Source organism: Chelonia mydas, chromosome 2, assembly GCF_015237465.2.
Source record: "Chelonia mydas isolate rCheMyd1 chromosome 2, rCheMyd1.pri.v2, whole genome shotgun sequence".
Taxonomy (NCBI): Eukaryota; Metazoa; Chordata; order Testudines; family Cheloniidae; genus Chelonia; species Chelonia mydas.
The window spans coordinates 206,160,258-206,184,286 of NC_057850.1; the positions used below are offsets into that span (position 1 = coordinate 206,160,258).

The window sequence follows — 24,029 nt, forward strand, 5'->3', positions numbered from 1 at the left end:
CAGCATTTTCTACTAAGCTGGTATTATGTGTTTGTAGCAAATTCTCCTGGAGTGACTCCTTATGCTAGCCCAGTAGAGTTATGGACTTTCCTTGCATTAAGTCTTTTATAATTTCAATAGCTGATAGATAAATTTTAAAGAAACAGATGTAGCTGTGAGTCTTAATGCTGCAAACTTTATTTAAAATTGTTCTTGGGAATTCCATTATCAAGAAGCCTAAATAGTACCTTTCTAAAGATTAGCTTTTTTGAGTAGCTAGAAAACAATAAGATTATGTACCATTTCGTAAAGCATAGAAGAATTTGGGTGAAAATCTCAGCTAAAATTAATACAGTGGTACCTAGTAGTGAGAGAGCTATACAATTGGGTCAGTTAAATTTTAGTCTTAAGAAATCCGATTAAAATGCCTAATGAGATTTGACTCTTGGCAGCTGTATGCTACATTACAAAAAATGATATGGGGTAGAGAAGTTCACTGTTCTGGCTACCCAGAAAGTTTTGAGGGAGGTGTATTTGATAATTATAGAGAAAGTCTCATATCTTCTCAATGTGAAGTTTTCCCCCAGACTTCTAAGATTAGATCTTGCAATCCATGTTTAATAAAGCCTCAGTATAAGCACTCTGTATGACTTCAAAAATTATAGAGAAAATCTAGTCTGATTTTGTATTTATAAATTTTGGTCCCCATATACCCTGACTTCTGTCTGTCATGTCTTCCCTTGGCCTCTCTTGTTGTTGCTTAGGCTGTAAACTATTTGGAGTAGGGCCCATGTCTGTTTTCTAGTTATGGCACCTAGCACACTTTTGAGGGCACAGTGAATGCATTTTCTTTTCTGTAAATTTGGGGAGCACCTAGAATTGGAGAAACCTTGTTTTGTCATATTGTGTAATGGAAACTTTTGTTTTTGTGTTCTTATTTTTAAGACTTTTATTTCTGACTTTGCTGCTAGGCCATAGTGTTCTGCTCAAAGAGAAAACAGTTATATCTTGAACTGAATTGGCTAGAAGATTCCATGATTAGTTAGCATCAGTGCCCTATGTATTATGTGACCAGGAAATGTATTTCTTGTCACAGAACTGTTCTTCAAAATTTGAACTGTCATATTTTTTTGAAATATCTAACCCTAGTTATGATGATACTACTGAAAACACATACAGGAAGATATACCAGAATAATCTGTACAGGAATAATATGAGTAGAAGAGGCAACCAAATCCTCAAATCTCTAGGTGACTAAAGGTGACAATATTGGCCAGTGTTTTTATCCCACAATCCCAAACTCTCTGTTCAGCTGCCAAAGGCCCCAATTCCAAAACGTGGCAACTTCCATACAGAAATATGTGGTGTACTGAAATATGATGATAGTGTAAAATAGAATTTAACATAAGTGAAAGTAATACAAAAGAAATTGATTAACAAACCTCTCTTTTTTTTAATTCAATGAAGCTGTTGTAAAATTTCCAGACTGCTGTGTATGTGATACAAAATTTTGGTCCACCTTGCTATGGTGCACACAGGAGCTTGCTTACAATAAGGGCCACTGGAAATGCCAACTTTTAGGGTGGCAGAGATCTTTGCTATTTCTGGTATTTTCTGCAGAATTTAAGCTTTTGTAAAAGATTCTAGTCTCCTGACACAAGACATGCTGCAAAATGAGAACTGCCATATTCTTTTCAGTGGGGGTTAGTTTTTACGCCTTGTGATGACAAGTTAAGTCAACATAGCCAAGCATATCATTTTGGATAATTTGATGGCAGAAAGAAGAATTGAAGAATCTGTTTTTTCATTAGAAAACGTTGGGGAAAAAACAGTGGTTTTGAAATTGTAGATGAAATATAACTTTTTTCTGGTTATTAAAGTTAGAACATAAAGAACGGCCGAATTGGGTCATACCAAAGGTCCATCAAGCCCAGTATCCTGTCCTCTGATAGTAGCCAATGGCAGGTGTCTCAAAGGGAATGAACAGACAGGTTATCAAGTGATCCATGCCCTGTCACCCAATCCCAGCTTCTGGCAAACAGAGGTTAGGGACACCATTCCTGCCCATCCTGGCTAATAGCCATTGATGGACCTATTTTCCATGAATCTGTCTAGTTCCCTTTTGAACCCCGTTATAGTATTGGCCTTCACAACACCCTCTGGCAAGGAGTTCCAGAGGTTGACAGTGCATTGCATGAAAAAATACTTCCTTTTGTTTGTTTTAAACCTGCTACTTATTAATTTCATTTTGTGGCCCCCTGTCCTTGTATTATGAGAAGGAATAAATTACACTTCCTTATTTACTTTCTCTATATCACTCATGATTTTATAGACCTCTATCATATCCCCCCTTAGTCGCCTCTTTTCCAAGCTGAAAAGTCCCAGTCTTATTAATCGCTCCTCACATGGAAGCCGTTCTATACCCCTAATCATTTTTGTTGCCCTTTTCTGAACCTTTTCCAATTCCAATATATCTTTTTTGAGATGGGGCAACCACATCCTGATGCAGTATTCAAGGTATGGGCGTACCATGGATTTATATAGAGGCAATATGATATTTTCTGTCTTATTATCTATCCCTTTCTTGATGATTCCCAACATTCTGTTCACTTTTTTGACTGCCGCTGCACATTGAGTGGATGATTTCAGGGAACTATCCACAATGACTCCAAGGTCTCTTTCTTTAGTGGTAGCAGCTAATTTAGACCCCATCATTGTGCGTGTGTGTATAAATAAAATTAGAATTATGTTTTCCAATGTGCATTGCATTTGCATCAACATTAAATTTCATCTGCCATTTTGTTGCCCAGTCACCCAATTGTGAGATCCTTTTGTAGCTCTTCACGGTCTGTCTGGGACTTAACTATCTTGAGTAGTTTTCTATCATCTGCAAATTTTGCCACCTCACTTGTTTACCCCTTTTTCCAGATCATTTATGAATATGTTAAATAGGACTGGGCCCAGTACAGATCCCTGCTTGACACCACTATTTACCTCTCTGAAAACTGACCATTTATTCCTAGCCTTTGTTTCCTATCTTTTAACTAGTTACCAATCCATGAGGGAACCTTCCCTCTTATCCCATGACTGCTTATTTTGCTTAAGAGTCTTTGGTGAAGGATCTTGTCAAAGGCTTTCTGAAAATCTAAATACGCTATATCCACTGGATCTCCTTTGTCCGCATGCTTATTGAACCCCCCCTCGCCCCCCACCAGGTTGATCTACCTGGAAGGAGACTGGGAGCTGGAATTGTGGATTTTTCATGATAGAAAGATGCATGTATGGTCTGAAGATCAAGGGGAGAATGAGAGATAAAATAGCTTGTCATTTTCTGTGACAAGAATAAATCTATCTAGTAAGGTCAAAGCAGTTCACAACCAAAAAAAATCTGTAGAGGTTTCAATTTTCAGCTACTAGATTTTGAATTGTATTAATGTTTTAATTAATATTTATCTATAAAAATTTCTGATGTTAGAAGGAAAAATGTGTCTTCCAACTCTTGAGCACCCCTCCGCCCCCCGCCCTTCCTTCTGCAAATGACTGCATCTTACCATAAATACTGGGACACTTATTTAGGGGACTAGTCTCTCTCTTAGGAAGAAACAAGTAATTTTAACCAATAGGAAAGCAGAACTTCACTCTTAACATTCCAATAGGATTTAGAATCACATATAATTCTTTATATCTTATAATAGATTGAGATACCTACTCACCCAGCAATCTATCCTGAGTGGTGGAAATTTTTTCTTTTTTCCTCCAGAAAGGCACAGAGGTCACTTTATTATATCTGTTCCCTTGGGTTATATGGCTTTTGACTCTCCTAAGGGTCTAAATGCCTTTTCTAGAAAGTGAGCTTTCTGACTTGCATGCATAAAGTCGAAGCCAAAGTGTGTAAACTCTGAATATTCTAATCACTCTTTTCAGAGAATAAGAATTAAAGGTAGACTTTTCATCATTCTTTGAGGAGAGCCGGCTGACAACATAGTGCTGGATCTCCTTTTGTTTTACCACTGTCAAACCACATTAGAAGACAAGTACATTAAATACTTAATGACAGGTTTCAGAGTAACAGCCGTGTTAGTCTGTATTTGCAAAAAGAAAAGGAGTACTTGTGGCACCTTAGAGACTAACCAATTTATTTGAGCATAAGCTTTCGTGAGCTACAGCTCACTTCATCGGATGCATCCGATGAAGTGAGCTGTAGCTCACGAAAGCTTATGCTCAAATAAATTGGTTAGTCTCTAAGGTGCCACAAGTACTCCTTTTCTTTTTGTAAATACTTAATGTTAGTCTTCCCCGTAGGCAATTGCTCAAATTCCCACAGGGATGTCATTTAATTACTAGTAGAAGAGGTGGTAAATTACACACACTCTGAGATGTATCCACACCCAGAAAAAGTTTGAGAACCCCTTAGTATTGCAGAACTCTTGGAAAGCCTCTAAATTCTTGCCTTATTAATTTTATTTAATGCTTGGGATCAGGTTAAAGCATGCTTTCCATATTCGGCTGTAGACTGGACTGAACTATGCTTTAACTATGTTCATAGGCCATGTTGCAGCATTGCAAAAGTCGTGACTAGTGTAGTAAAGTTTGTAGAGCCTTGTGTGGATACAAAAATTTGTATCCACATCTGATCAGCATAAATTGGCTGCAGATAGCTGCAGATTTGCAGGGCTCTACATAAGAGCTCCCCAAGTCACCATGCAACAGGGAGGCTACATCCTGATGTGTGCAGCACCACCATCCCACAGGGTGCTCAGTAGCTCTAACACACACAGTGCTTGGCTCACTGTGCAGGAGCACGCAGTCGTGCTCTCTTTTGGGAGTTGTCATTTACCTTCTCCATTTGAGCAAGCTGGGGACTATAACACCCAGAATGCTCAGGTAGCTGTTGCTGCTGATGTGTGATTCAGAAAGCAGAGCTGCAGCTTCAGGGCTGGGTGACAACCTCTCTGTTCTTGTGAGTGTGTGCCACAGAACCCTGCGTGGATAATTGTATCCGCATCCAAGGTGTGAGCTGCAAAAATGGTCTGTGCATATAAAGCATGTATCTTCAGATTTTTAGGGTTCTACTGTTTGGTCCTATCTCCACTGTTATACTGAACTTTTAAAACTGTATGTGGGGGCTACTTTGTTGCTGGGGGACCCTGGGTACCTATTACAAATTACAGTGTAAATACTAATTGAGCATTGTGACAACGTAAATCTCATTCCACTATTCTGGCAATTTCTTCATGAGCAGCAAAAGGTGAAGAATTGTCCATTGAACTATGTAAAGTCTAGAATTAATTTACTCCTCAAATGCTCATTAGACTAATATACTAGGCTTCATCTTACAATGCTGTCAGCAAAAGATTTGAGCAAGAATTAAAATTTTCTGTCTGTTTTCTATCATATGCTACTCTATCTCCTGAGTGTTCACATTGGAACACAAGCAGTGTAACATAGTAATATGTAGGGTATGTCTACACAGCAGTTAGACACCTGTGGCTGGCCTGATTCAGAGTCTTCGGACCCTCAGAGCTTGGATTGCAGGACAGCATTTGGACTTGGGGTGGATCCTGGGCTCTGGGACCCTCCGCCCGGCCACACTTGCCACTGACTGAGTCTCTGCTATAGTGACGGGTCTTGTGAGGTGGTGGTTGAAACATACGTCCCTCAGTGTTTTATTCACATTCTATTTATTGAGCAGTTTCTCATAAAACTGCTGCCACTTCTAAATGACCTCACTGTCTTCCACCGGTACTCTCCTCTTTTTATCTTTGACATACTTCACAGCTCCCAAATCTTTTGTGCTTCTTTGCCTGATCTTGGCTAATCTATATATTCCTTTCCATAGTTCTATATATTCCCCACCCCCCAAAAGAGTTTTCGTGGTCGAGGTGGGTTTCACGCCCTAGAAAATGCCTCCTGCAGCTGGTATAATATATATATCCTCTGACAGATAAGCTGCTACCACTTTCCTTTTTGTGGCAGAGTCATTCTTAATTGAAAGTGGGGGGAGGTGGGGGTGGGAAAGGCGAGTGTCTGGCACCTTATAACCAGACTGCTCCAGACAGATGGGGCTCATAAGCTGTCGTAGGCAGTCCACCTGGGTGAAGGAACTTGATTTGAAATCGGAGAACATCAGGCCTGGCCAACGGATTTGCAAAAGTTGTGCCAATCACACATGCTCTATGGGTATGTCTACACAGCCTGTGGAAACAAGCCTCCCAGCCCATGTCAGCAGACTTGGGCTAGCGGGGCTCATGCTAATGTTCTTAAAAATAGCTGTGTAGACAGTGCTTTGAAGTTGCTGCTCAGGTTGGACCTTGGTCTCTGAAGCTTAGGGAGGAGGGTAGGTTTCAAAGGCCAAGCTCCAGCCAGAGCTGTAGCTTCAAAGCCCTGTATACACTGCTATTTGTAGAACACTAGTGTGAGCCTCACTAGCCCAAGTCTATTGATCCAAGCTAAGAGGCTTTCTTCCATAGGCAGTGTAGACATAACCTGTGGGTCTTCATATTCAGGGAGTATCAGTACAAAGTGAGGGCATCCGCCAGAAATGATGCATAATCGCTTTGTCTGATGTCTGGGGAAATGGGAAGATGCTACTGCATTCCAGGTGCATTCAGCTAAAGAAGTGAGCCCACCAACTATATATGGCTTCCCTGAACGTGGGAATGATGCCTGGGAAATGAAGAGAAGTAGATGAGATTTGAAAAGGAGAGTGCATGTTTTCTGCATACAAGAGACAAAATGGAAGGATCAAAATCCATGAACATAAGGGTGGGTTACAAGATGTATCATGGCTCTGCATCAAGGAGGAATAGAGTAGGAATAATCGTATCAGAAATATTACAGGATAAGGTTGTGGACATCCAGAGGAAGAGTGATTTGCTGGTGAAAGTTAAAATAGCACTGAGCAGAGAACAAATATTTAATGTTATATGCAGATATGGTGCTGCAGGTTTGTTGTGTGATTGAGGGAGGATGAGGAATTCCAGATAGCGTTAAACCAAGTTATAAGTGAAGTACCGTAAACTAATTACTTGATTGTTTTAGCAGATTTCAACAGGCATGTGGGAGAACACAGTGAGGGCTATGACAGTTGTCATGAAGGACGAGCCTTTGGAACCAGAAATGAAGCTGGTGAGGATATGTTCGGGTTAACCAGCCCAAGGCCTGTTTGTTGCCAATATATACCTCATAAAGAGGGAGGAGCACCTAATTACATACAAAAGTGGTACCATCAGGTCCCAGATTTATTACTTCCTGACAAGAGGAGGACGTCTAAAAATGTGAGACTGTAAAGTGATCTGAGGAGAGCATATTGTGGAGCAACATAGATTGCTTGTAATGGACTTCTGTGTGGGTGGTATTGGTGGCCTTTGATATACAGACTAGATCTGTCCTTAAATTCTATGATCCTGTCATTGAGAACTTGACACACACAATTAACTTAGCCCTCCAAATAAGCCTTCAACAGAATGTTTGATGCAGCTCTTGGCCAATGCAGTGGTATTAGTGGAGGATGGACCATTTTGTGTTGGTCCCTAGTTTAATATAATTCCTTCTGCCTAAATGAAGGAGTAGCGCTTGTTGGCTATGGAAGGTAGTGCACAAGTCGAAAGATAGTTATTGTGTGACCTGAGCATATACTTTCTGTGACACAAAAAGAAAAGGAGTACTTTTGGCACCTTAGAGACTAACACTAATACAGACTAACATGGCTGTTACTCTGAAATTTCTGTGACACAGACTCCTTGGCAAAGGACTTTTACCTGAGACCTGACAAACTTACTCAGCCAAACATATCTTGCGGAATATGTATCCATAAGGTATCTACAGAAAGCTTGTAACTTGTCAGGATTCATAATCATTGTAAGATGTATGGAGGGTAATATTTAAGGAATAATGTATTTATAGTGAAAGTATACTTTACGGACATGGAGTAAAAGTTAGTCTCCAGGATAATTTGTCTTGGTGATTGCCTATTCAAGGAGGAAGGAGTTTTCACCCTGTCCTGGTTAATTGATGATATAATGCAAGGCTCAATTATCTAGCATTGTTCCATCCCAAGACTTTCAATGGAACACCACCAGAGAAACTGCAAACAGTCGAAATCACGTGGAGGTAAAAAAGGAACTCTGCAACAGACAGAGAATCACCCTGCCTATGAATAAAGACAAGATACTGTTTCAGCGTAACACAGGATGAGGAAAGGCACTCTGTATCCATTCACCGAAGAAACATCTTGTGTATTGAGGTTGTGTGACGGGTTCCCTTCGGGGTGCCACCTGGGAATGAGGTACCACTGAGCCTGCCTGATCCACCAGCCTGGGCTCCCTTTACACTGTATTGCTGAGGCAAGCCAGTCAAGCCCTCCCTCAGGCTTCAGACTGCACTTTACAAGCACACATACAGGTAGGGACACACCCAGCTACAGTTCTACAACAGATGCTGAGATCAGCTCTGCATGGGAAGGCTCAGCTAAGGAACTGCCCAGTCACTCAAGTGCACCCCCCCTCCCCTGAGTATAAACCCAAAATTCTACCATCTTGGCTGCACAGAGAACTGTACAGCATAAACTCATGAAATTTGCCCCCTCCCTCAATGTGGAGAGATATACAACAGATTTCTTCCCCAAGTTATAATTTCCACACACACTGGTTTTAGACCAAACAAAAGAAGTTTATTAACCAAAAAAGATAGATTTTTAAGTGATTATAAGTGAGGCTACGTTTTTTTCCGGGTATTTTTAGTAAAAGTCATGGACAGGTCACTGTCAGTAAACAAAAATTCACAGCTGTGACCTGTCCATGACTTTTACTAAAAATACTGGTGAATAAAACTTGGGGGGGGGGGGGGGGGGGGAGGGGAGGGACTGCACTGGGGCCCCATGGGTGCTGGGGGGGCTCTCTACCTGCTCTGTGCCTTCCCCCTCCCCCCAGCAGCAGGAGAGTTTGGGTGTGGGAGGGGGTAGTGTTATCTCTGAGAGGTTTCTATTGTACAAAGTTCCTGGCGTAATCCGTGTGCTTGTGTGTATTTTCTCAATGAGCTATTAACATTGTTTTGCCTTTTTACTGTTGCACCTGAAAGGCTCCTTGTGGGTGTTTTTCAACCTCACATTTTTCAGTAACACATACACAGCCAAACTTCAGAACTTCACATACAATGATAGCACATACAATCCAATGAGATATTAATGTCTAGCAGATCAAGACTTTTAGAATGATACAAGGCATACTTTGTACAAAACATATCCTAATTACATGACAGTGGTGAATATTGGGTTGCCAGGATGTCACAAGTGGTTTTTCTCATGAGTTTGGATCCTGGTTCCTGTGAAGCCAGCCAGTTCTGCAACAGATTGCACTGTGTGTGTGTTTGGGGGGGAGGGGATGGGAAAATTAACTATTAATAAATGTAGACCCAGGTTTGCATTTTATGATTTGTATTTGTATTATGACCATTTGTTTCCACTGCACTCTCTTGTTTCCAATTAACTCGCAATTCTTTCTTAAATAAACCTACTCTTGTTTTATTATAAGTGCTATATGATTTTACAGAAGCAGTGATTTACGGAAAACTATGGTGCACGCTGCTCCTTTGGGGGCAGAGGATCTGGGATTTCTGAGTAGCTAGTGTTGGGCTGGAGATCACAGAAGAACACTTCAAAGGGACTCAGGGGCTGGAGTGCCCCTATTTTTAATCTGCAAGATGAAGACAAAGCTGGTATAGCTCAGAGGAGAGTGCATGAGTGGCTAAAACCCAGCCACAATGGCCAAGGCTTCCTCTTGCTGGAGGCAGCGGGTGACTCGCAATCCTGGGTTACCTGAGAACCATCACGCTTGCCTTCTCCAGAAAGTCTGAAACACATCAAAAGAGGTGTACAGACTGTAACAGAGGAGGAAGAAGTAGAAAGTTACATGAAAATAAGAGGACCCAAGGAAGAGAAGTGCACAAATGCATAATCAGAGTAGGGGTGACACAGTGTGTAAAGGAGGGAAGGACATGTAATTAATTTTTGCATGGAAGGGAAAAAGAATCATGCAGTCGGATTGTTGGCTAAATTGGATTGTTAGCCGAAAAATATTCAGTGATAAAAACGTCCTTTCTGGTACTTTGGAACCTCTTCTCTTTATGTCAAGTAAAACTAAAACTCTGAAAACTAAATGGAAATGGGCAGTCATTATGAAATCTTTTAAGACATTTCAAATACATTAAATTTAATCTACTAAAAATTCTCCAAAATGTACAAATATTGTATTAATTATTCTTGTTCTGTTTTTTATTTCAGACCAGTCTTTCCATATGGGGATGGGGAAGCCTTGGTGTTGTGCTCTTTCTAGTAACTTTTGGACCCTTTGCTATATTTTACTTTGCGTTTTATATCCTCTGCTTTGTGGGTGGGTAAGTATACTCTATTGTGGATTATAGTGTATTTTGTAAGTTTAATTTACCATTTAAAAAGAACACATGAGAACTAAAACTGAGGAAAAGGGTAGAAATACACCAATAGGAAGCTATCAAGACATGAAGCATATCCTACATTTTCTCAGATGCTTCACGTGTTCACAGTGGAGTACATTAATCTATCATTTTTTCTTTGGCTAATGGAAAAAGTATCCTACTTCTCGTATTAAATAAATGAAGAAAATAAAATTATCCTCTGCTTACTGCTTTCTTATTTACTTCATTACAGTATTTTACATAGCTGATAAATTTTTACTTAAGATATTTATTTCCCTTCTTGAAAATTTATGTACAAACTATTATGAAATAAAAAGGGAAACTGGAAATAAAACAAACAGAACTTTATTTTCCACTGAATGGTGCTTATTACAATATCTTCACCCAAGTTTGAGTAGTAACCATTTCTTTCTGACTCATGACATGTCATATTGATTTCTTACATTTTAGCAATAAACTGAAAATAAATAGGCATGCAATGACTGACTTTACTATCTTCAGTTGATCATTACCTTCAATTACTGTACTGATTACTTGGCCAAGAACCATGAGATAACTGTACTTTGTCCATTTCCCTTATCAAAATCCTATTTCCCCAGTTTTTTATCTATATGCTAGTTAACTCAGCAACTCCTATTTGAATGGCAGTCTTCCTTGGCAACCACACTTTCAGCTGCATATCCAAAGAGATGGAACGAGAGTGTAATTTTGTCTGAGGAAAGAGCTGGTGATATTTTAGTTGTGTTTAGCTCCAGTGTTATAGTGGGCATTACAGCATGTGATATAATTAAGGTTGCAATTTGTTTTTATTTCTATACTTGTATGTAAACCAAAATTATATATTTTGTTAATGTATATCCTAAACTATATAATACGTGTTGTGGTAGTAACCCTGTCTGTTGTAAACAACCAGGAAATTCCCCCTTCCTTTTTCAATTTATGATGTTGCATTAGTGCTATATATTTTTTGTGTGTGTTTCAATACGTATTGAGTTTTAGTCTGCTTAGCATATTATCAACTGTAGTAGTCTTTCTGCAGGATGTTTTGGCAGTAGGTTATATTGACAGGTGTAGTAGCTTCTGATAGGGTGCTTAGTGGCTAGAGTAATTAAAAGTAGGGCACAGTATTTCTCCTAACCGTTTTGGAGTCTAGACCCTTTGAGAGCACATAAGGGTCAGTTTTATGGAGTTGTACAACCTGGTTAAAACTGAATTATTCCCAGAAAACACTTACCTAGAAGGAGTGGGCTTTTAGACATGTATGGCTAGAGTATTTTTTTATTGGTACTTCCAGTTGAGCGCTGATATAAAGAAACTAATATTTTTAAGTTTTGTTATGGGTTCACTGCTCAATGCGTAAGATGATCTGAAAAGTTTTGTCCAGCTATACTGAAAGAAGGACAGGAGACACTTTATATGGTTTTAATGAAGCCTCAACTCTACTGTTAGATATCTGGGACAAACTGGTAGATAAAAGTGTACCCCATGTTCATTCAATATCTACCTGGGGAGCTTCTGCCAGCCCCCCCTCTTTTTCCATCCAGGTCCCCCAGCCAACCCATGGCTGGGACCTTACCATCCCCCAAGTTTAAGGTAGGCTGTAAGGAAGGAGGGTTGGCTCCTTGCTGTACCAATTGTCAAAGTCAGATTCAGGACTCACATAATTTGTCAGACCACTCTGTTTATTAGCAAAGCGCTTTGCCAATGCACCCAGATATGTGAGCCCCTCTCTGAGGCTCAAGCTAACTTATTTATACAGCTAAGCCAAAGCCAATTTAACATAAGAGACAAAAGGAAGCAGAAACTGACCAAATATACATACATATCTTATTTGCATACTAACATTTACCAATCTCCTAGCTCAGTAGGAGCTCTAAGTTAATTAGTTTGAGGACCCATTGTCTCACACTCCTTAATGTTTCTCTTCCTGACAACTATATTTCAACAAACCCTTCAAGTAGCATTTCTTTAATGAATTATAATTTCAATATAATTCATTCTATTTTCACACATTCATAGGAGCCCCGAGCCTCCCCCCATTCCATTCCTTTATCCAACTCCTGCTTTTTAAGTCCTTTACCAAGGCATTTGTCCGCTCATTGTATACCTTTCTTATGGAGTACCTGCACTGAATATTTGCTCCGTGCTTATATAATAAGTTGTGACATATAGCCTAACTCCCTTCATGCCTCACATCAGCAAAGCCCTCCCTGAACCTGCTGTGGGGAAGGCGAAACCCCGCTCTCCCCCAGACCAATCTGGTGGTGAAAGAAAAATTCCTTCCCAGCCCTTCCAAAAAAAGGGGTGGCTAGAGTAATGCCCACAGCAGGTCCTGGTATATTGCTACCTAAGGGGGAAGGAGGGGAATGCTGCTTCTCCTGCTCTGTGGAAAAGGCTTTTTCTGCCCGGGCTTCCTCTTTTCAACTCGCCCGGGCTTCCTCTTTTCAACTCTTCCAGTCCCAGGGGATGAGTGAGCGTGGCCACATTGACCCATTTCCCCCTGTTGCAGTAGCTTCTGACCTCTCCCATCCGCTGCCCCCGTAGAGCACTGTTCCCTTTCCTTCGGCCAGCTGGACAACATCCTCCCCCTTTAAAGGTGCGGTGAGTATCTTAAATCTATTGTCTTATCAGTATTAAGGATGTTGGTCCACTGAGTAAGAAGTACTGGCCCACAGGATAGCACACCAAGTGCTGTATGGCTTCTTCACTTGAGTAGCTTATCAATATTTTGAGGCAGCATGTTTTTGCTTTTGACAACTTTATCTTTGAAAGTTTGAAATCATGTATGTGTCGGCTTCCCCCTTACCACTGATATTTGGGGCACTGAGCACAAAATGTGTAAACTAGTTCATTTAAAAAATCTATTTGCAGCATGTAAAAATGTTTTCCTTCATTTCCTTCATTTATTACCACTTCCTTATTACAATGTAGTCTGAGAAATTCTCAGAAATGGAAACTGCACTAATCCCTAGTTTGTGTTCAGTTTCAGCTCCCAAGCTGAATTGCTTGGCTTGTCAAACCTATCAGACTGAGGAACCAAAGACAACTCCTCACGTAGTCAATTTACCATCTTTGATTATTCATTATTGTAGGTAGCTTGGCTGCTACATCTTGTACATTTCACCAAGCCTCATCAATATCCGCCTTAAAGCTAATTTCATTTTATGGTAATATCCGATGAAGTGAGCTGTAGCTCACGAAAGCTTATGCTCAAATAAATTTGTTAGTCTCTAAGGTGCCACAAGTACTCCTTTTCTTTTTGCGGATACAGACTAACATGGCTGCTACTCTGAATACTCTATGCTGTTATAGCAGATTTTTCCAGCCATCCTCCTGGTACTTATTTATTGATGTTGGTAGGTGTTAAATCTCAGACCTCAAGTGGAATGTTATTACTTTGAATTTTCTGTGCACGAGGTTTCCTGCCTTTCTTTCTACCTATCCTTACTTAGTGTTGTTAATCTTTTCAGGAGGAGGATACTTGCTTAAATTAAACTGTATCAATGTGTGAGGAACAGAGCTATGCGTATGGAACAGTTGAAGCTAGGTTGTATCTGAATTGTTCCTGTCTGCATTTTCTTCACTAATTGGTTTGTCACATTAATCTGATCCAAATTATGTAAGATTCCAAATACTCTTCCTCTGGTACAAAGGTATGTAAGTACTTGTCATGATTCATTAAAGTAAACAAAGTTTTAAGCTGTTGTTTAAGGTAAATTACTCATCTATACTTAGTAATTAAATAATATGCTGTGTAGTATATCTACCTTTATACCAGAAAGAAACAAACCTTAATACTTTGGGAGGTTTCCCTACACCCAATTCATCTTTATCATCCTGAACAAAACACATAGCACACAACAATTTTGGGTATGGATCTTTGCTTGATTCCTGTATATATTTATATCTCTGTTTTTTCCTATTTGGCGTGCACAGTCTTACCAGTTTGTATAGTTTTTTCCTCACAAGTATTTCAAAGCCTATCTACTTAAGCAGTACCATTATTTATTTTATGTATTCATGTCCCTTCAATGTTGATGTCAGAACAGTATCAATCTTTGTCTATTTCTTCTTTGTATATTCTAGTTAAATAAAAATACTTTGTTAAATCATATGGCAATAGTTTCCTTTTAAATGTGATATACTCTAGCTAACTGCACATTTTATTTTATTTTAGTATGCTGTAGTCAGGTTACAACCGTTGTTCTTCAGCACATTTGTGGAATGATATTGGAACTCTTGTTTTTATACAAATGCTATAAGTCTGAAGTCCTTTTCTGCTTGATATTTATTTTTTTTTATTTGCAGACTGATTTACAAACATTTAGCTTTTTTTTGTAGTACATCTCTTCATCAATTCAGGATCAGGTAAGCTATCACATTAGGAAATTTAGCATTTCCAGAAGCAAGAGGCAAAATATTGGTATCATTTATGCAAGTTACATAACATAAAACCATAGAACATCTCAGTTTCCATGAAATATTTTTTGCCTCTACTTCAAGTATTGATAACTCCTTTGACCTATGTGCTGGACCCTAATTCTACCACCTCCCCTTTCTTCGAACAACATGTGAACATCTTTACTCCTGGGGGAATTGTGTGCCACTGCACAAACACAGAATTAATGTCCCTGCAGATTTCCCCCCCCCCCCCCGCAGAATAATTGATTCTGATGGGTAGGTAAAGGGAAGCTGTGAGAGGGGTCATGCTGTAATTAAACCTTTTGCCCACCGGGGCTGATGTGGTACCAGAAGAGAGAGAGAGCAAGTGAGCAGCTGGCTCAGGGGCTGCAGCAGCCAGCTGAGGAGGGGAAGGGGGCAGAGGCTACCTTTCTCAGATTGAGGTGAGGAGGCACAGGATATGGGGAGGATGAACAGAGCGGGGCACATGGGGTTGCTGGGGAGTCACAGACTGGGCTTCAGAAGGGCTAGTGGGGGGATGACAGACTGGGGAGGGGGCATATGAGCTAGTGGGGTGACAACACTGAGCCAGAGGCTTAATAGAAGTGGGGGGAGGGTGCAGGGCTACATGGGGATATGTGCAGATGTGCCTGACTGAATGGGAAAGGCTGAGGTCAGCCAGGGTCTGCATGGGAGAGGCTCCCCAGCTCCCTAACAATCTCTCCCTGCCCCCCCCCCCAAATAAAACCTGTCCCATACTTCTGCCACCCACACCCAACAGCCCTCCTGGTTCACTCCCAGGCTCCTTCCCAGCTATTACTTTCCTCTCACTCAGTTCCTCCATTGCCCCTGACTCTTGCAATCCTTTGGACTGCTTCTGAGAGGTGCAAGAAATACATTTCTGTCTTGTAGTTTATATAAATTAATACTCAGTATTACTTAGTATTAATACTAGTATGCCTAGTAAGAAATTTGTTTATCAAAAAAACATTTCCTGAATCTTTTTTGTTGTCTGTATTATTGGACATACTTGCTGACAGGTATGTTGAAATAAATTACCAAAATAATTGAAATTGGTGTGATTATGTTGTTGTGTTGACAAATAAAATATGCAGAATTTTAAAATATTGTGCACACAATTTTAACTTTTTGGTGCAGAATTTCCCCAGGAGTAACATCTTTCCTCAGTTTTTTCCTTTGGATCCTAAGTGGTGCTAGGCAAAATGGCAGTTATTCGCTGGAATTGAATTTTAATTGTGTAGACATAGAGAATAGATGTGACGAAGCGGGACTGTTCTTAATGTTTCCTCTGAATAGTGTGGGGGTGCCTCAGTTTCCCCTATATAGTTCTTAAGTATCTAAGTGGTGGGATAAGGGTGTATGATTGTTGAAGAGCCCTAGAGGGCAGGTGTGTGCAGGGGTCTGGACACAGAGAATGGCCAACACCCTGTTTCCTGGCCACTGATGGCCTGAGCCCTTCCCCCCTGCAAGGTGAGAGCTAAAGGGTTGGAGAATAAAGGGATCAGGTGACCTCCTGGCCCGGGAAAGGGACAAAGCCCAGAGGAGGAGGGGCTGGAGAGAGTTTCAGTTTTTGGACTGGCTGGGGACAAGGAGCAAAGTGAAGATGTGGTGGTCTGGCTCACTGCCCCCGAAATGGACCCGGCAGAGGGGTCCTGTTCTCTGCACCTACAAGCTCTGTTTTAGACTGTGTTCCTGTCATCTAACCTTCTGTTTTACTGGCTGGCTGAGAGTCACGTCTGACTGCAAAGTTGGGGTGCAGGATTCTCTGGCTTCCCCAGGAGCTCGCCTGGGCGGACTCGCTGTGGGAAGTGCATGGAGGGGCAGAGGATGCTGAATGCTCCGAGGTCAGACCCAGGAAGGTGGAAGTTGTGTGAGCTGTGTGTCCTGAAGACAGTCTGCTCAAAGAAAGGAGACTTCCCCAGAGTCCTGACTGGCTTCATAGAGAGCAGTTCCAGAGCATCGCCCGGGGACTCCGTGACAATAGGCTTTGAAGTTAACATCTTGGATTTCTTTTGCTCACGTGCTTAGACCATCTGACTCTTACTTTGTGGCTGCAGGGAATGTCTTGTGGCCCATTAGGCCTACCTATCAATATCTTATCAATGTGTCCCTTTTTGTTGCTGGGATCTTAAATTAAAACTGTTGTTTGCCTATGTTTTTAGATGCAGCCCAAATTGGGAATGATGCTGAAGCTGCCTTTGATCCTTAAATAGTCTTAATTTATTATCACCTTTAGGGCTATAATTCCTTAAGGGAGAGAATAGTCCAGATAAATCTGGAGCTAGATGGATGAGAATTTCAGCTCCCATCACTATTCTGTTTTAAACATTTTTCCTGAAGAGCTAGTCTTGCAGTTTCCTTTATGGCAGGGTTACAGCTCTCTAATACTTTTGAGTGTAAACAAACCGTAGGGTCTCCCCATTTGTATTCATCAATGTGTTTTCTGTGGTGTCTGATAAGGAGTTGAGGCAAACGTTACTTTTTACAGTGCGTCAGTGTCCTTTTTAACTTATGTAAAACGGTGGCTGCTTCATATTGATAAAAGGCTGAAATTATCACTCTGCATCTCTAGTAACACAGTGTGGGCACTTTTGGACACCATTTGCTGTCCCCACTAGGTGGGCATGTGAACCTCTACCTTTGCTGTTAAGCTTCAAACTGCTGTGGAATGGATGAGTTCCCTTCTCTGTTTATGGCATATTGATATTGAAAAGAGAAGACAAAAACAGCAGTTAGCAATAGTTTGTGGTACAAATGCTTTTTCATACTCCTTATTTGCCAGTCTATTGCCCACATGCCTCTCTCATGCTTGAAGTTTTTAACTGGGAAGCGCATTCAACTTAGTCACATAGGAGTTGTCTTATTGGATCAGGCCAGTGATCTGCATAGTCTGTTGACAGTTGCCAATACCTGATGCATCAGAAAGAGATAAGAATGCATATCTGTGTGCACCTAATCAATTTGTCCAACACTTTATGTAGGTGTGAGTAGACAGGATTTCTTTCCAATTCTTTCTCATTTTCCTGAAGTTTAAGATTTTAGCTATATATATTCTATTAACTTCTAGAAATGAGTGATAAGCGTATATGTTTGGATGAGTAACTGCAGTCTACTGCATCCTCCTTCCAGTACAGCATGTAGGGCCAAATTCTCTAAAGCAGTGCAACTTCTGAGAAAAAGAAACAAGACAAATTTACCTGAAGATCAGTATAAAAAAAAAGAGGGATTATGAGACTCTGTGTATATATCAGCTTTCATCTGTGAGGATCTCAAAATTCCATTACAAAAGTCTATAATTATTATCCTTAGGTGCCTGTAAATTCAGAAATATTCATGCAGTCTATATTTGCTGCTCAAGTTTTTAAAGAAAGGAAGGCCACTGAACTGATAGAATTCAATGGCCAAGCACAGGGAATCAGAGTTTCCTGAAGTGCTAAACCAGTTTTTGACAACAGTTGCCTCTTGTACAAGTGCATAGAGAACATGTTCTTCATTTCAGTTTATTCAGCTAGTTCAGTGACAAGTTCATTCAAAGTTGAGAAACTGTTTGGAATAGAAAAAAACAGGAAAGCTTGTTTTCCTTTTCTAATGTATGAATAAAAACTTTGTGAGAGATATCATCTACTAGTTCTAATATCTTGAAGGACATGGTGACCAGAAACAGCCAGTTCAATTTACTAAATACTTCCCTTGTTTTAATAAACCAGTTAGCTTTAAATACAAAAACTGTTTTGCATTTAACTTTTTTCTCCCTTATGTATCCCAGCACATTTCTGGTAGTTTTAATAAATAAAACTAATGTTAAAATGCTGTTTTTGTGCATTTGAATTGAATTCCAATATCGATACAAATTACAAATAAAAGATTGATAAATGCGTCATTCGCCATTTCTAACTTAATAAAAATTAAGAATTTGAATAAGTATAAATCAAGCTATATAATTGTTTAAATAAGTGTGTGTGTGTGTGTGTATATATATATATGTGTGTGTGTGTGTGTATATATATATAAAATATATAAATCAGCAAGTAGAAAACCTTGATTTAATAACTGAATTTAATCTTGTTTTTCATTGTACTTTTTAGTTATTTTCCTAAACAAAGATTGGATTCTTACTGGCAACAAAAAGTAATACCAAATTATACCAGCCAGTGAGAATCCAGTCTTTGTTTAGGAAAATAACTAAAAAGTACAATGAAAAACAAGATTAAATTCAGTTATTAAATCAAGGTTTTCTACTTGCTGATTTAAATCATGATTACAATCACTTTGATTTAAATTAATCTACCCTGCTAAAACATGTTGTATTTCTGGGTTTCAAAATTACTATTTATGGTAACATTAAAAAGTTGTTCAGAGGATATTTTTAATTATAAAATCGTATTAACACTTTTTTCGGTTTGAAAATATCATGGTAGTCATATGATTTTAGTAACTTACTTTAATGTGTCATCTTGGATTTTCTAACAGATTTGAAACAGAGCTATAATGTATGTAGTTTGTCTGTTACCTCCATGCATAGAAAACTGTTAATTTTGATTCTCTTTTGATAGAGTATAATAGAGAAATTTTGAAATTGGTTATTTTTCAAGTTAAAACTAGTTTATCATGCATAAAAACTTATATGCATCATCTTTTAAAACATAGTTGGTTCCCTTCCTTTATAAAATGTTGCTTTAAAATTCATATCTGCAAATTTGCCTTTTGGAGAGAGGATTGATAATGGATAACTGATGATCATGATTGGCAAAAGTTGTCTGTTTATATAGTCACCGTTTCAATTATGCTGTGAAATTTATTTTGGGGAAATTGTTTTAATATAGTCTAACAAATTTGGGAAGGTTCTAAGAAAGATATTTCAACTGTTAATTATGCTAATTGTCATTGACAGTGGCTGTAAAGTACAGTTCTCTTAAACCAGCTCTGCTTGCAGAGAGCAAGACACTGTAGAGCTCAGGTTTTTTTATTGGCCCTCAATGATTTCCATATCAAATATGCTTACTTTGGGAGTGAAAAGATATGTTCTAACTGCCAATACTGCAAACTCCACCTGGGATGTATAAATCAAGCTAAGTTCTGCCCCCCAGCCCTTGCATCATCTACAGTAATAAAGGTTCTGCATTGCCAAATATCCATAGTTATGCTGTGCAACTGTGTTGTCCTCCATGACTTTTCACAAGTGTAACTGAGAGTGGATTTGTGTGTGTGTGTGTGCTTTTTTGATTTCACCCATTCTGAAGTAGAAAGAGAACATACAATACAGCTTTTTGGGTTTCATCCACTTCCTATCAAAAGCAGCAGTGTTTGTCTTTCTGCTGTCATCCACCAGGGTTAAGTAGTTGATTCGTCATAAAAAGCAATTGAATTTGTCATCATCACAACTGAAACCATTATTTTTTTTTCCTGCCATCTTCATTTTTACCAGGATAATAATGTGCAATAATAAAATTACTTGCACTTTTATTCATCTTATCATTGTAGAACAGGGGTGGGCAAACTTTTTGGCCCAAGAGCCACATTGGAGAATAGAAATTGTATGGCGGTTGTATGGGTTATGAATGGTCACAAAATTGGGGTTTGGGTGCGGGCTCTGGGGTGGGGCTGGGGATGAGGAGTTTGGAGTGTAGGAGGATGCTCTGGGCTGGGATCGAGGGGTTTGGAGAGCGGGAGGGGGATCAGGGCTAGAGCAGGGGTTTGGGGCGTGGGGAGAGGCTCAGGGGATGCAGGCTCCAAGTGGCGCTTACTTCAAGTGGCTCCCAGATGCAGTGGCATGTCTCTTCTCTGGCTCCTACACGGAGACTCTTCCAGGTGGCTCTTCATGCTGTCCCATCTGCAGGCACCGCCCCTGCAGCGCCCACTGGAGCGCGTAGGAGCCAAAATGAGGCCATACCACTGCTTCCGGGAACCGCATGTTGCGATCCTGACCCTGTGCCCCATCTGGAGCGCCGGTGCGGGGCCAGGCCGCATGGTGCGGCCCCGACTCAGCGCCCTGGCCGGAGCCAGGCCGCGTGGTGTGGCCCTGACCCTGTGCCCTCACCGGAGCGGGGGCCAGCTTAAAACAGCTCGAGGGCTGGATCCGGCTCGCGGGCTGTAGTTTGCCCACCCCTGTTGTAGAAGCTCAAGAAGAGCCAAAAGTTAATTTCTGATAAAACCTCATTTTCTGCCAACCCATAAAAAAGCTTTACAATGTTCCTTTCATTGATTAAATTGTATATTTAAATAAAAAAAATAGTAATAAAACCACTTGCTTACTAAGCTCTATCATCATCACCTCAAGCTTTTAACTTAGCTTTCTTTTCTTATCCAAGCTACCCGATGAGTCTACTAGTTTGACCTTACATCTTAACTTACTGCTCCCTTCCTGTTTCAGCTCTCATTATGCTAATTTAAGTAATGAGTTCAGTGTTACTATAACATAATATAGTTTCTTCCTGGTAAAAGTTATTCTACAAAGAGTTATTTTCATACATTTAAATGTTAGTGTGTCCATGTCTTACACTTTCATGTTGCGGTTTGAGTGCATTTCTAAAGAGATTAGTGCTTTGTAGAGTTTAAAGAAAATGTATACATAATATATGTATTTATTTATAATGGCTCGACTGCCTCTAAACCTACTTCATTTTGCTAACATCTCTGTGTGAACATAAATACTGTGGGTAAATTTACCATCTTTAGTTCTGATCCTGCATCAGGATCCACTAGTATAGACATCGGCCCTGTGCAGAATCCCCATGTGGAATGAATCAAAACATATCCCAGTGCTGGATAGGGGCTAACGATTTTACCAGTACAAAGTACACTGGTGACATTAAACGGGATGTTACACAGAAGTAGAGTTTTCATGGTTCTTTTTAAAAAAAATATTTCTTGAAAAATATAGAGATTCAGCTTTGTATATGGTGAACAACAGTCACCTTTGGCAAGCGTTACACAATGTGTGTAAACTTTTGCTAGAAAATATTGCTTACCAGATGCCTTTGAATTTTTAAGTTTTAGGTTGAACATCTAAGTTGAACATTTAGAACATGGAAGCTGATTATTTTATTTTGTATCTTTTTTTAGGGGTTTTGTGGTTACTCTCTTATTTGGAAAAACAAATTCAGAAAAGTACCTTGAACAGTGTGAACACTCATTTCTTCCTCCTACGTCTGTTGGGGTTTTTAAGGTAAGCAACATAAGGAAAATTTACAAAGCATTATAGCTTCAAGATCAGAATCCATACATTTCAGACTTTGCCACTTGAGTCTTTCAGTATGTTGTACTATCAAAAAATTGAAATGTATCAGTTTAAGTGCATATTTCTCAAGATAAACATTTATATTCTCGGAGTTCGAGCCAGGTTTTCTTCTGCTACAAAGAAATATAATAAATGGACAAACTCTGCGCTGGCCTTTCAAAAACACATTTTTATGAAGTGTGCGCTACTTTAAAGAAACAGCTTATTTTGATTATATTTTTCTGGCTACAGTGTGAGAAGCAGAATAACGTATATACTAAGGAGTTTCTTCCTATGTGCAATCTGTATAGTTTTTTCTCTGATTAACTTTTATAATTTCCTATGTATTCATTTAATAAATGTTTGTGTCTTAGTCCGCAGAGACTGGGGCTCCTCACTCACTCTGACAGGATCAGCATTGCTGTTCGGTATTTTTTCCATTCCTAGGATCTTCCTCTCTGCATCTTCAGTTTGATTCCCTCTGATCAGAAGAGTATCTGTTAGCTTACTTTTCTTGCCTAACTTAGTTGAGAAAGATTATTGAAGATTGGGTCTGGAAAGCTTGATAGGATGAGAGTCTGTCTTGGCCAAGTCATAGAAAGCAAACAGGTAAATGAGTTACAGCTAGGGAAACTGTGAAACCATCTCCTCAGCTGTCATGTTTTCTGAAGCTAGTGACCTTTCTTTGCTCTGTTTAACAACCTGGTCTTCTGGTTGTGTGAGCCTCCTTTCAAGACTCTTCACTGGGTAGATTTTTTTGCATCTCCTTACCTTAAAGGTAATGTAACAAATACAATGGACAATGGAAGAGGTATTTCAGGCTCTCAAGTAGGTCTCCATATTTGATCTTCTATAGCAGTGGTTCCCAAACTTGTTCCACCGCTTGTGCAGGGAAAGCCCCGGCCGGGCCGGGCTGGTTTGTTTACCTGCCGCATCCGCAGGTTTGGCTGATTGTGGCTCCCACTGGCCGCGGTTCGCTGCTCCAGGCCAATGAGATGCGGCAGGTAAACAAATGGGCCCAGCCCGGCAGGGGCTTTCCCTGCACGAGCGGCGGAACAAGTTTAGGAACCACTGTTCTATAGTGATAAGTGTTCCTTTACACTTGTCTTTGTTAAAAACTAAGATCCTGTCCACCTAACAAAGATTTCAGAGTTTTGTTCCTTAAGTGAGGAATGTTGAAGCCTGGGCCTGAAAATGTGTTTAAATATATCTGCAGCCTTCAGGGGACTGGATCCTCTTCCAGGTTTCAAGGAGAGGCATCTATGCTTCTGTATACATCATGGCCAGATGAAGGTTTGTAAGGCCACAGAAGGAAGTTCATTGTCTCATGAGGTTTAGAGAGACCATTCCATTAGAGTCAGAGCTGTGGCTCTGGGCTGAAGAGGGACAAGTATCACTGGGGAAGCCTTGCAAAACTGATACCTGTTATTCCATGCTTTTACTAGTTACTATTTGAATGTGCAGGCACCTACAAGTGCTATTCTACAATGGATGAGTGCTTAGAACTGGGCATCAGTTTAACATTCCTTTGAAGGGAGTGGGGTATGGGACTAGAGGTTGCCATTTTCTTCTCCTCAGGCTCTTATGTCTAATTCAGCCGTGAAGCTCATGGTTTTCTATTGCAAACTGACCCACAGAAAGTATTATATACTAACTTATCAGCCAACTTGCTTTTTGTGACTCTGGCAAGGGAGTGAAGGCTTCCACCATACCAGGCCTTCCAAAGCCAGGCTTCAACAATAGATTCTCCTTTGTTAAGGAGGTAGAGCAGACAGATGCCTTTTGGGTCAGAAGGAATCAAACTAGAGAGAGTGATGAGGGAGCCTGAGAATCCTGGGTAGTGGTTAGTTGTTGTCCTGTTTATCAGCAGGAATGAGGAAGAGGAACCCCAGAGTCTTTGCTGTCTTGATGGAGCCACAGAAAACAAATTAGCTACTAAAAATTTGCCTTAAGTATCGCT

The 24,029-nt window shown here is 40.1% G+C and overlaps 1 protein-coding gene across 9 annotated transcripts in view; it reads left to right on the forward strand.

Moving 5' to 3' along the window:
* SNX13 (sorting nexin 13) overlaps positions 1 to 24,029 on the forward strand; it is a 155,618-nt gene that overhangs the window by 33,691 nt on the left and 97,898 nt on the right. For 7 of the 9 annotated variants that reach the window (XM_043541115.1, XM_043541112.1, XM_043541114.1 and 4 more), the window contains 2 exons: positions 10,259 to 10,371; positions 21,916 to 22,018. Coding sequence is in view for 5 of the 9 variants with exons in the window: in XM_043541112.1 (XP_043397047.1) it covers positions 10,259 to 10,371; positions 21,916 to 22,018 (216 nt within the window). In the remaining 4 variants the exon portion in view is untranslated. Of the gene's footprint in view, positions 1 to 7,023; positions 7,108 to 10,258; positions 10,372 to 21,915; positions 22,019 to 24,029 lie in introns of those variants that run through there. The other 2 variants (XM_043541111.1, XM_043541116.1) reach the window with 2 other exon arrangements.